This window comes from Stegostoma tigrinum, chromosome 7 (assembly GCF_030684315.1).
Source record: "Stegostoma tigrinum isolate sSteTig4 chromosome 7, sSteTig4.hap1, whole genome shotgun sequence".
NCBI classification, from domain to species: domain Eukaryota; kingdom Metazoa; phylum Chordata; class Chondrichthyes; order Orectolobiformes; family Stegostomatidae; genus Stegostoma; species Stegostoma tigrinum.
The window spans coordinates 104075220-104089229 of record NC_081360.1 but is presented as its reverse complement, the minus strand read 5'-3'; the positions used below and the strand labels follow the sequence as shown (position 1 = coordinate 104089229).

Sequence of the window (14010 nt, the reverse complement as noted above, 5' to 3'; positions counted from 1 at the left end):
TCCACACAGGATCCAAGTGCATGGCCGGGGACTCCATACAGGCCCGTCACTTTCCTCTGGTTGATGCTCCAGGAAAGACTGATGTGCCATCTGCAGCAGTGACTGAGGGAACAGGTACGTCCAGGGGCTGTCGGGGCAGGTAACACCGTGCCACTGGCATTCTGCTCGAACCAAGCTTGGAAAGCATTGAGTGCATCAGGGAGGGATGGGCTTTTGTCCGCTATCGTGCTGCACTCCATTTGTATCCCATTATGTTGTGTAGGTCTAACCACAGGTGGCGGGTGTCCACGTGGTCAGTTTGGACCTCAAACTCGGTCCGGTACTGCCTCTTGGCATCTCTAATGGCTCTGTGGAGGTCATATCTAGATTTCCTGCATATGCCTGGGTCATCCAACTTGCCTGTCGCACGCCTGGTCTTCAGTACATAGTGGATTTCCTGGTTCATCCAAGGTTTCCAGTTGGGAAAACACACAGTGATTTCTTTGGTACACAGTCCTCTACGCACTTGCTATTGAAGTCTGTGACGGTGTTGGTGCACTAGTCTAGTTAAGCACTGAATTCCTGCGTATGGTCCACTCCACTGATTCCAAGCAGTCCTGCAGAAGCTCTGTTGCTGCCTCAGACTAACCTTGTACTACCTTCTGTGAAGGATCCTCCCGTTTCAACTTCTGCATGTAAGCTGGGGGGAGAAACAAAGCGTTGGGATCCAATTTCCAAACTATGGACAGGTATGGAACAATAAGTGAGAGGGTGGGGAATGAGTGGGAGGGAAGGAAATGAGAGTGTGCATGTTGAAGAGAGGTGGAGTGAGAAAGACGGAAGGGAATAGAGATGGAGGACAGAGGAGAGGAAGATCAAGTAAAGAATCCCAGGCTCAACACTGGGCTTGCTGGGAGCCTGACACAGAGCAATGCAGCATCTTAACTGCATCTCAAATCCCAAGCTCAAGTTGTACAACACTGGGTAAAAGTCCTGGCCTGTCATCTGTGGTCTCAAGGTCAAGACATGGTCTGGAGTCTCCCACGGGCTACCCAAGCACTAGCATCAGCCTGGAAACAGGAGCCTTCAAACAGGAAGACAAGGCCCACGAATGAAAAGACGGTTGAAGTGTGACCATCCGTAAGAATCTTTACCTGAAGCTGCCACTTGTGTCGAACTGTCTGTGATGGGATATCCCAAATCACCATGGTACCATCCAAAAATCCAACAGCAACCAAGGGAAGCCTGCCGGGGCCAAACAAGACACCAGTTCAAACTGAGGGAAAATTTCCAGCATTGTTTTTCCCAAAATTTATATGTTCTCACTGGCAAGGCTAATAGAACCCAACCCTCATCACCCTGACAAGATGGGCATCTCAAACAGCTGCAGTCCTGCGTAATGAGGGTAATAGTTGGGAATGTATTGAGGATTCTGTTACAAAGCAGCTCAACAGCCTGAGCAGGCAGGAGCTGAATGAGTCAAGACTCATGGCCTGAATACTAGCCAGTCAGCAGTAGCTCTTGTTAGCATGGCGACCACACGGATAAGACCAGGCTTGGCTGTGACAACCTGCATGGGGCTAAACAGCCAGCAGACAAATCTCTGCCTGGGTTCAAGCAGGACTAATGCTCAAGCTGGTGGAGTTTCTGGGTCTTTAAACCCAGTTAAAAAAACAGCACTTTCAAGAGCTAAAGGAACCAGACATTTTTCAGCCTCATATTTTGAGGGCCCATAGATTCCCAGGGATTATATGACAATAGACAGGCCCACATCTCATACAAAGAATACAAACACTGTATATACAACAGCCCATTAATCTTACCACTAATTACTATGGGAGCTATACAAAGACGAGGAAATATAAATAACCTCTTTGCTGACTGACCAGTATTTTAGATATTCCAGCAGTCAGCCACTCCTTACAGATCAACCCAGCAAACATTGTCTATTAGCATCGACTTCTGCAGATACAAATATCCTTGACTCTAGGCCTTCTGATTTCCTACACTCAGTCAAAAAGCTTAAATATTACATGGACAACCATTTTCTGCCAGCAAGCGATTGACTCTAAAATAGCTGAAATTCACACCTCGATAATATTGTAGTATCAAACCAAAGCAAGCAATTTACTCATGGCCATGACTGAACTGATCACCATCAACTAATCAGTGGAGATAATAAGAACTGCAGATGCTGGAGTCAGAGATAACACAGTGTGAAGCTGGTGGCACATAGCAGGCCAGGCAGCAGAGTGGCAGGAAAGTTGACGTTTCGGGTCAGGATCCTTTTTCACAAAAATGATTAGTGGAACGGACTGTCCTACAGTCTATTGGCTAAGCCAAGTTTGTAGGGTGATGATAACTGGATTCATAACTAAGTCCTTGAGAGTTGACATCTACTGCAGCAAGTTGCAAACTGAAGTCCTGTAACTTGCTCCCTACATGGGCTGTGTACAGTCAGAAATTGCATTGCAAATCACCAGATTAATGCAGAACCAGTTCAGTAAAGTTGTTCAGGAAAGGGAACTAGCCATTTCCATCCAGTTCAGTCTTTAAATGACTCTAATCCCACACTACAAACTTTACTTGATGTTCTTGACCACACAATACCGATGAACTGACAATGCTTTCACAGTCTTTTTTTTAACAAATTCACACAAACACATGAATTTAGAGCAGAAATAGGCCACTCATTCTGTCAGGTCTGCTTAACCATTGAATAAAATGGCAGTGATCTGTTTACAGCAAACACTAATCACCTATCGCCACCTCACTCATTAGAGGGAGGTGACAGTATTGTGGTAATGTCACCTGGACAGTAATCCAGAACCTTAGGCTAATGTCTGGATATAGGAGTTTGAACTCCACTACAGGGATGGTGACATTTGAATTGATAAAGTAGGGAATTTTTTTAAAAAAGTAACAATTGCTGATGCTCATTTTAACAAAAACACTGTCTGGTTCAGTAATCAAAAAAAAGAACAGGATGCAATTTAAAAAGCACCCGAGGGGTAACTTTTTTCAGAGTGGTGCATGTGTGGAATAAGCCGCCAGAGATGGTGGAGGAATAACCACAACATTGAAAAGACATCTGGACAGATACATGAATAGGAAACATTTAGAGACTAGGTCAAATTAGGTTTTCTGGCTGGCATGGACAAGTTGGACCGAAGGATCTGTTTACATGCTATATATCTCTAGAACTGCAGATGCTGGAAATCTGAAACAAAAGCAGAAATTGCTGGGAACACTCAGCAGGTCTGGCAGCATCTGTGCAGAGAGAAACAGAGTTAACATTTCTGTTTCAGAACTATTCTGAAGAAGGGTTTCTGGACCCAAAACATTAACTCTTCCGTTTTTCTGGCTTTGTTCCATCTGGCTCACTAATCTCCTACAGGAAAGAAAACCTGCCATCCTTACCAGATCTGGCACACACGAGTCCAGACCCACAACAATGTGATTGATCTTTAACTGCCCTCTGGGCAACAAATGATGGCCTATTGCAAGAAAGAAAAAAATCTCTCTCTCTGCGTTAACATATTCAAAAACTCTGCTTCCATCACTTTTTCAGGGAGTGAATTCCAAACACTCAAAACCCTCAAGAAAACAATAATTTCATCTTGGCGTTAATTGGGCTACACTTTATTTTAAATACTGACCCGAATTCCCATTCTCTCCAGGTCCACCCTGTCAAGAACCCCCAGGATGTTATATGCTTCAACCTTACCCATCACTCCACTGAATATAAGCTGACCCTGTTTAAGTGTTTCGGATAAATCAACTCAAGGCCAGGTTCCAGGTATTAGTTCCAAGGAAGAGTCACCGGACCCAAAACGTTAACTCTTGACTTTTTCTTCGCAGATGCTGCCAGACCTGCTGAGGTTTTTTAGCAACTTCTGCTTTTGTTCCAGGTATTAGTCTCTGAAACCGACTCAGAACCGCTCCCAACCCTTTAACTTCCTTCCTTAAAGAGCAAGACCAGAAACCGTGCACAGTACTCCAGCTGTGGTTTCATTGGTGCCTTGTACAACTGAAGCTGAATCTCCACATTCCTGTACGCAATGGCCCTCACAATAACAATCTTTTAGCTTTCCTCATTTCTGGCTGTGCCGGCACGCTAACCTTTTGTGATTTGCGCTCTTGGATACCCCGTTATTAGAATGTGAGCATCATTCACAGGGCCAATATCTGATGTGCACCCTCAACTCAGTGGCTTAGAACACAAGAACTAGGAGCAGGAGTAGGTCATTCAGCCCCTCAAGTCTGCTGCATCAATTAACAAGATCATGGCTGATCTGGGGCCTTGACTCTACCCCTGATGGCCTTGGACTTTGTCAGTGAAGAATTTACCTACCTCTGTCTTAATAAGCTTCAATGACTCAGCATTCACTACTCTCAGGGGGGAGACAGTCTCCCAAGTTTTTAACTAAAGCTTCTTAATGACTAGTCCATTGACAAGGCCACTGTGTTACTAACACTCCCATCCACCCTGTTCACTAACTGATCATCAGGTATGATATCAGATACAAGGTTAGACTTACACCCGACAAAATCCCACTGACTCGACAGAATTGGAGCTGGATTCGGTATCCTCCATCTGTTCTTTGTCCACACATTCTTTTGTGTCATTTGGGACTGAAAAGACAGCAACCACCTATGTAGAAATATTCAATGAGTTAGCTTTCAGCTAATTGTGAACAATGGCCAGAATAAAAAGCTGTGCATACACAGAGGAGTACTGTGCTCACCACATAGCAAGCGTAGTGACAGGAAGGCATTACACGGAGTGGGTGTATGGAGGGTAGGAACACAGCCACCAGCCTGATAATCTGTGATGCGATGGTCTGTGGATGGCTTTCCCTTACCACTGCCAAAGGGTCCATAAGATGGGCAATTATTGCCCACTGAAAGGGCTCTTCCCACCAGAGCTGGTATGAACCTAGCAGTGGTAGGGGACTTAGCCAGGTGAGCAGTCCAGAAAGAAGACATCACTACTGAAAGCCATCCCCTTCCCTTTCTGCTGAGTGCCTGAACCCACATCCCTATAACCCTCATCCCATGCCCCCGCCTCGGCACCATGCAGCTGTGCTTGGGTGCCTCCTGAACCACAAATAGGAATCACCAATTCTCACTGGCAATACCATTCAATGGGGCCAGGCTCCAAGAGCACAGACAAGTACAAAACATGAAGCAAGGAGAACTCTAGAATTCCCTCCCTCAAAGTCTCCTGCTTTACAGTGCTCCTTTAGAAAAACACATCTTTCTCTCCTCAAAAAAAAGTATGTTATCCACATCATATTTGTATCATTGGCTAAGCATGTATTTTTGTCCTTGCATCTCTCTGAAAAATAAAAGGGTGTCTTTAATATTAAACTGTACAAATATAAGTTGTCAGGGCATATTAAAATTTAATATAGTGGCAAATTTAAGAATTCCAAACCATTTTAACAACAATACCATCTACCACAACACTGCCCATTAAGAACCAGATACTATTCACCCCCATTCTCCCTGTGTTCACAAGATCCACATCCTCCCAGCACAGTGAAGAAATTCATCTTGAATTCCTTGTTGGTAAGCAGCAATTTGATGGGCTCCAGCTTTAGTTTCCACATAAGTTGAAATATCAACATAAATAATGATTATGACCAGCAATGGTCTCAGCACTACTTCACACCTTCCACCAACGTCATTAACTATCTGAAACCTATTGTATTTTGAAACTAGTTTGCTATACATTCTGCCCCATTCCACATGATCCAACATCCAACAAGTCAGCTTTGCTGCCTTATCAAAGACCTTCTTTAAAAACAAAGTCAAAACATATGATTTCTACATAATGAATTGTACTGGCACATTTCTTCAAAGAGTTTATTCTGAGTGCTCTAATACTGCCTTTCCTTTTAGAATCAGTGTAGGCTACTTTCTGTTGTATTTTTGGTTTCAAGAGTGTTCTGGATAATTCCAGTAATTTTCCAATCACTAACAGTGTGATTGAGGGTCTGTACTTCCATAGACTTGATGTGAACCCCTTCTTAAGCACCAGATTCTCACAGAAGTTATGTGCCAGTCATCCAGCGCTAATTCCTTTCAGAAAAGGAAATTTTGTCCCACTTTTTCCATGATGTGGAGGTGCCAGTGTTGGACCATGGTGGTTAAGTCAGAAATGACAAAACACCAGGTTGCAGTCCAGCAGTTTTATGCAAAATCACAAGCTTTCCAAGCGCTGCTCCTTCGTCAGATGAACTGGAGGGAAGCACACAGCCACTTCACCTGACGAAGGAACTGTGTAAAAATCTTGTAATTTCAGATAAACCACTGGACTATAAACTGGTGTCTTGTAACTTCGGACTTTGTTCATTGCTTCCTAATTTCTTTAAATTTACTATTTAAAAGGAGATAGTAGTGGGGTGCTAATATCACTAGGCTAAAACAAATCTAGTTGTCTGGGTTACTAAACTAATGACTATGGAAGGAATTGGTGCTTTTTTAACAACAAGTTTATGTTGGGTGGATGTTTCCATTGGTAGGAGACTCAAGGACCTGAGTGCACAGGCTTAGAGTAAAGGGAAGACCTTTTAGAACTGAGATAAGGAGAAACTTCTTTAGCCAGACAGTGGTGAATCTATGGAATTCACTACCACAAAAGGCTGTGGAGGCCGGGTCATTGAGTATATTCAACACTTAGATAGGCTCCTGATTATCAAGGGGATCAAGTGGGAGAATGAGGTTGAGAAACCTATCAGCCTGATTGAATGGCAGAGAAGACGCAATAGGCTGAAAGGCATAACTTCTGCTCCTACGTCCTATGGAGTCACTGGAGCTCATTGTGAGTTGTGTTTACACTGATACTTTATTCAAACAGTAGAGGAAGAGATTTAAAACTTCACAGCACAGACGGTATGTGTGTTCACCTTAAGCTTTGCCAAGCAGCAGATTGTTGACTGGTTTATAGATTGGGGCTAGTTGTGAATGCCAGAAGCCACCAGCATATTGACAACTTTCTGATTGGCTTTTGGGCAAGCGAATAGCTTGTGTGTGTTTACTACAGAGGGAGAAAAGACTCTAGAATGCAGAAAGGTGAAGATCTCCCTTTATCCTTCTCTCCAGGGGGTAACTAAAGCCTAGAAAACAGTTACATATTCGTTCCTCCCTGTCACTGTAACTGAAAGACCTTCCATTTAATAATAGTTCTGAGGAAGGGTCACCAGACCAGGAACCTTAACTCTGATCTTTTTCTGCACTGATGCTGCCTGACCTGCTGATCTTTTCCAGCAATTTGTTTTTGTTCCCGATTTACAGCATCTGCAGTTCTTTTCATTTATATTTACATTTAATATGTCTACCACTGTGTTTTTTTTAAAGGATTGAACGAATCTGAAAATAAGGAGATTGGTGAACAGAGGTCATGGAAAGCAAAATGGACACCTCAACGAATTTTGTGGACTGGTGCTGTTGAACCGTGCTTCCTTAGTATTTTGTCCTCCAGACGTAACATCAAGTTTATTGCATGTCTGTGTCTGTCTGTCCGGATTTTAGAAAGGGTTAGAGTTGGAATGAGTAGAGTGAGTATATGTTGATAATTCACAATTTGACTTGCCTGTGGTTTGAAATGATTAGTATAGAAGTATAAAAGTATAGAAACCTGACTGGTACTTTCTGTTGACCTGAGGAAAACTAGAGGCTGATTTTTTGATTAAAACTGTAACTTATGTGATGAACGTGAGAGAAGTAGACTTCGAGTATCAACACACTTTCCCCCAATGGGTCATGAGAGGGTTCAAACCTGCAAATGCAGCTTATTAACAAGTCTGAAAATGAAAGCTATTTTCAGTGATGGTGAAGATAAAACTGGCACCGACTCCAGTAAAAACGGTCTGGTTTATTCATGCCCTTCAGTAGTAATATTACCTTGCCGGTGAGAGGATTGAGGAGTTTGGCTGTGCAGTCAACAGACCCTGTCAAGACCAGGCTCCCAGTATCATTCACAGAGAGACAGGTTAGGGGGCCCTGGTGACCATCCTCCCCTGGAGACGGGCACAAACAAAGCACAAAAGTCACGATATATCTGGGAAACGCTTCCATCTCAACCACATTCAGAGAATTGAAAAATCATGCACTTTATCAAAAAAAAGCATAAAATTAAGCCCAACAATTATAAACCGATCAGTTTGACTTTGGCGGTGGGGAATTCTCTAGAAATAATAATTCAGGATTGAAATAATTGTTGCAGGCACAAAAGCAGGCTAATTAAGTACAGCTGGCACCATATTATAACTAACTTGGAGTTTTTGAAGTGGTAACAGAGCGGGTTAACAAGGTTTAGACTGTTAGTATTCACTTGATGAAGCAGCAGTGCTCTGAAAACTTGTAATTTCAAATAAACCTGTGGGACTATAACCTGGCCAGGACGTCCACATTATGGCTACCATCGACACAGTAATAGGATCAAAAATGAGAGGGTGCAGATTTAAAATAATTTGCAAATGAAACAAATACAATGTGGAAAAAAAACACAAATACTTAGGGATAATGGGGACTGCAGATGCTGGAGAATCCAAGATAACAAAGTGTGAAGCTGGATGAACACAGCAGGCCAAGCAGCATCTCAGGAGTACAAAAGCTGACGTTTCGGGCCTAGACCCTTCATCAGAGAGAGGGATGGGGAGAGGGTTCTGAAATAAATAGGGAGACAGGGGGAGGCGGACTGAAGATGGAGAGAAAAGAAGATAGGTGGAGAGGAGAGGAGAGTATAGGTGGGGAGGTAGGGAGGGGATAGGTCAGTCCAATGAGGACGGACAGGTCAAGGAGGCGGGATGAGGTTAATAGGTAGGAAATGGAGGTGCGGCTTGAGGTGAGAGGAGAGGATAGGTGAGAGGAAGAACAGGTTAGGGACACGGGGACGAGCTGGGCTGGTTTTGGGATGCAGTCGGGAAAGGGGAGATTTTGAAGCTGGTGAAGTCCACATTGATACCATTGGGCTGCAGGGTTCCCAAGCGGAATATGAGTTGCTGTTCCTGCAACCTTCAGGTGGCATCATTGTGGCACTGCAGGAGGCCCATGATGGACATGTCGTCTAAGGAATGGTTAGGGTCTGGAAAGCACAGACTGGAAGTGTGATGGAGGCATTCAAGGGGTCACTGTTTTTATTCAAATAATCATCCAATGTGTAGGATTACAGAGAAAAGCAAGAGAATGACACAAAGTCATAAATGCTCATTTAGAGGAGATTGAATGGTTCAGAATATTGACAAAATTGCCAACTCAGTTAGAGTGGTTACTCTATGCATTGTTTTTAGTGGCCACGTTAGATTTGTTTTACATTAATAATCAAGGTTTAAACAACAGAGCTGAGCTACTCAGTGGAGGTACTCTCTCCAACCACGTTATACCTTTCACCAGGTGAAGCTGCAGTCCTTGTTTCAGATCCCAGATTCTTACTGTTCCATCTTCATAGCCAATGACTGCACGGTAACCTAGGGAAACAAAATTGAAGGTTTAATATGGAATTTAGAACAGATGTTCTTCGGTCACATTATACTCACACCGATGGATACAGTTACCCAAGACTCGTCACCGAAATTCACTAAGGCTCCTTACTCAGCAAGGGCACAACCATCCCCAAACATCACCCTCTCCCCCAACCATCACTCAGTAGCAGCAGTGTGTACTAGCTACAAGGTGCACTGCAGAAATTCACTGAAGATCCTTAGAGTGCAGCTTCCAAATCCACGACTATGTCTATCTAAAAGGGCAAGGACAGTGGATACAAGGGGGAAAATCTAGTCATCATAATCCTGGGAGGTACCAATGATATAGGGAGAATCATAGAAGAATCATAGAATCCCAAGTGTGGAAACAGGCCCTTCGGTCCAACAAGTCCATGCCAACTATCAGACCACCCAGACCCGTCCACCTAATCTACACATCCCTCAACAAAACAGGCAATTTCCCACGGCCAATCCACCTACCCTGCACATTTTTGAACTGTAGGAGGAAACCAGAGCACCCAGAGGAAACCCACACAGACACAGGGAGAACGTGCAAACTCCAGAGTTGGCCCAAGGATGGAACTGAACCCGGGACCCTGGTGCTGTGAGGCAGCACTGCGAACCACTGAGCTACCGTGATGCCTTGAAAGAAGACAGAGGTTCTGCTGAGAGAATACGAGCAGCCAGGTGCTAAATTAGAAAGCACAATCAAAAAATAGATGATAACCCTCAGACTACTAACTGGACAGGAGCAAATTGGCACAGGGTCAACAAGATTAAAGAGATAGACGTGCGGCTCAAAGAGTGATGTAGGAGAACAGGTTAAAAAACATAGGACACTGACACCAGTACTGGAAAAGGTGGGAGCTGTTCTGATGGGACAGACTTCTGGTGAATCTCATCTCCAGAGCTATATATCGGGCTTTAAACTGAATTGTGGGATGCTGAGTTCAGTCGCTTGAAAAACTATTTTAAAAATGGTAAATGAGAAAGTAGGATTGCTGGTTAGAGATGGGGATAATTGAAATAAAAGCAAGGGACGGAATATGTAAATATCACATTTTCATGGTTCCTTGGTACAGTGTACGGAAACTCGATCATAGGACAAATGTGAAGGCTTTGTATCATAATACATGAAGCACTCAGAATAAGATAGATGAACTCATGGCACAAATCAAGGTAAATTGAGGTCAAGAAGACTTGAAACTATTTAGTGGGGGAGAACAGGGCTCAGGAGAGCTTATTAAAGATTCCAGAAAAGTAACAGGCAAGAGTCTATGGAAAGGGTCAGAAATCTAATTTAAGGAGATAACAGAACAACTGTGAGAAGGCGGTCAGTCAACACAGGACTGAGTGCATTGTACTTAAATACACATAGTACATGTAACGAGGTAAATGAGCTTATCACACAGATTGAAATTGGCAGCTATAGTGCTGTGGGCTTTGCAGACATGTGGCTGTAAGGGCCTGGGAACTAAATATCCAAGGATAAACATCCTATCAAATGACCTGTGGGGGTGGAGGGAAGGTTGCTTTCTTAGTAAGAAATGACACTGAATCAATAGCAAGAAAGCCACATAAGGTCATGAAATGTAGAACCTGTGTGGGTAGAGTTGAGAAACCACAAAGAGAAAGAAAACCCCTAATAGGAGCTATGTACACACTTCCTAGCAGTAAGTCAAGTTGTAGAGAAGAAAATAAATCAGGAGATAGAAAAGATATTTAAGAAATGCACGACTACAATAGTTTTGGGGGCTTCAATATGTAGGTGGACTGGGAAAATTAGTTTGGCAGCAGATTCCAAGAAAAGGAACTGTTGGAATATCCATGAGACAGAGCAGTTTGTGATACACCCACTGGGAAGCAGGTGATTCTGTATTTGATGGTGTGTTATGAGACCGATTTAAGTAGGGAACTTAAAGTGAAGGAATCACTAGGGTGCAGTGACCATAATATGACAGAATTCACCCTACAGTTTGAGGGGGACAAGCTGTAATCAGATATAATGTATTACAGTTGAAAAAAGCTAATTACAAAGAAATGAGGGAGGAGCTGACCAGAGTTGACTGGGAGGGGAATCTAGTAGGGAAGATAGTGAGGCTACACCTCAAGAACCATTGGTCGGACTACATTTGGAATATTGTGTTCGAGGGGAGACAATGCCAAGTGATATTATCACTAGACTGTTAATACAGAGAACCATGGTTCAAATCCCACCACAACAGTTGGTGGAATTTGAATTTTATAAACATCTGGTATTGATTGTCCAATGATGACCATGAATTTATTGTCAATAGTTGGACAAGCCCATCTGGTTCACTAATATTCTTTAGAAAAGGAAACCTGTCATTCCTTATATGGTCTGGCCTACATGTGACTCCAGACCCACAGCAATGTGGTTGACTCTTATCTGCTCTCTGGGCAATAAATGCTGGCCAAGCCAGTGCCACCCTCATCTTGTGAATGAACTTTGAAAAAGTTCTGGGCACTTTATTTGAGAAGGGCGTTAATGCCCTGCTGAGAGATTATTAGAATGATGCCAGGAATGAAGGATTTTAGAAACAAGGAAAGATTAGAGAAAATGGGCTTGTTCTCCTCAGTACAGAGAAGATTAAGCGGTGACCTGATTTTGACAAGATAAAGAAGGACATTTTGTTTCCACTAGTTGGTATGTCAGGAACGAGGGGATCACAATTTCAAGATTGTCAGCAAGAGAACTAGGATTGAGAAGAGGAGAAACTTCTTTCCTTCGAGAGTTGTTAGGATTTAGACTGCACTGCCTGGGAGAATGGTGGAGGCAGCGCCCATAGGAGGTTTCGAAAGGGAACCAGACATACATTTGAAAGTGATGAAGTTAGAGGGAGCGTTGATGGGGCTGGAGAGTGGGACTAGTTGAGTAGCCTTTGGAAGCCGTATTAGACACAACGAGTCAAATATCCTCCTTCCGTACTGTAAAATTCTAGGATTCTACGGTGGTGCAACAATGGCAGGAGTTTCTGGGAGTAATTCGGGAGATTCAGCAGAAAATCATCCAAAAGAAGTGGAGAGGATGAGGCAAGTGCAGCTGACAAGGGGAGTCAGGGACAGCATAAAAGCAAAAGAAGAATGTGAAGATTAATGGGAAGGCTTTAACAACCGGCACAGGATAACTAAAAATGCAATAAGGTGGGAGATGAAATCAATGATAAGTTAGCTACCAAGATAAGAGGAGATTGCAAGAGTTATTTTTAGATATATTAATAGACAGAGACAAGAATGGACATTGGACCACTGGAAAATTGAGGCTGGAGTAGTAGTAACGGGGAACAAAGAAATGGTGCAGGAATTGAATAGGTATTTTGCATTAGTCTTCACAGCGGAAGACACCAGTGGCAGACCAGAACTACAGAGAGTTGGGGACAGACCTGACTGTAGTGGCTATCACTAAGAAGCAGCTAGTAGAGAAGCTGAAAGGTCTGGAGGCGGATAAGTCACCTGGACCAGATGGACTATATCCCAGGGTCTGAAGGAAATAGCTGAGGGGATAATGGATTAATTGGCAGTGAGTTTTCATGAACCACTGGAGTCAGCAAGGGTTCCAGAGGACTGAGAAAGGCTAATGTAATACCCTGTTTAAGATGGGAGGGAGGCAGAAGACAGAAAATTACTGGCCAGTTGGCCTGACTTCAGTCATGGATAAGATTTATGGTGCATTATCAAGGATGAAATTGGAAGTGCATCTGTAAAATAGGGCTGAGTCAGCAGTGTTCCAGTGAAGCCCAGCGCAAACTGGAGGAACAACACCTCACTTGGGGACCCGACAGCCCTCCGGACTCAATACTGAGTTCAATAATTTTAGGGCCTAAACTCCATGCCCCAAGCCCCCACCCCACACACCAGACAATGTTAACACATAGCCTGCCACTCCACACTCCCCATTGTTAGTCACTAACAGTCCCCATTAACAACTATTCCCCCTCCCAGCCTGATCGTTAGCAACTCCTTTGTCTGTCCTTTCTCTCTCTTTGGTCTCTATCCTATCATTTACTCCCTACCCCACCCACCTCCCTATTTTCTGCGTATAAACTGATGTTTTCCCAGCCACCATCAGTTTTGAGGAAGAGTCATCAGACCTGAAATGTTAACTCTTGTCTCCTCCACAGATGCTGCCAGACCTGCTGAGCTTTTCCAGCAGCTTTGTTTTTGTTCCTGAGGCAACATAACTTTGTAAAGGGAAGGTCATGCCTGACAAATCTGTTAGAATTCTTTGAGGAGCTAACAAGCTAGTTAGACAAAGGAGAGTTACTGGATATAAACTATGTGAATTTCCAGAAGGCCTTTGACAAGGTGCCACGCAGAAGGCTGCCAAATAAGAGCCCATAATATTGGGAGCATGGTACGGGCATGGATGGAGGATTATCTGACTGGCAGAATGCAGAGATAGGGATGGCAGCTATGACTAGTGGAGTTTTGCAGTGTTCCATATTGGGACCACAACTATTCATGTAATACATTAAATGTTCAAGACAAAAGGAACTGAGGGCATTGTAGCTAATTTTGC

At 43.5% G+C, this 14010-nt stretch overlaps 1 protein-coding gene across 5 annotated transcripts in view; it reads right to left on the bottom strand.

The window, feature by feature from the left end:
- Nucleotides 1–14010, bottom strand: part of aamp (angio-associated, migratory cell protein) — a 52565-nt gene that overhangs the window by 23721 nt on the left and 14834 nt on the right. For all 5 annotated transcript variants that reach the window (XM_059647602.1, XM_059647598.1, XM_059647599.1 and 2 more), the window contains exons 6-9: nt 9372–9455; nt 7891–8006; nt 4521–4633; nt 1134–1224 (exon numbers count right to left, since the gene is read on the bottom strand). In XM_059647602.1, the coding sequence (XP_059503585.1) occupies nt 1134–1224; nt 4521–4633; nt 7891–8006; nt 9372–9455 (404 nt within the window). The remainder of the gene's footprint in view (nt 1–1133; nt 1225–4520; nt 4634–7890; nt 8007–9371; nt 9456–14010) is intronic.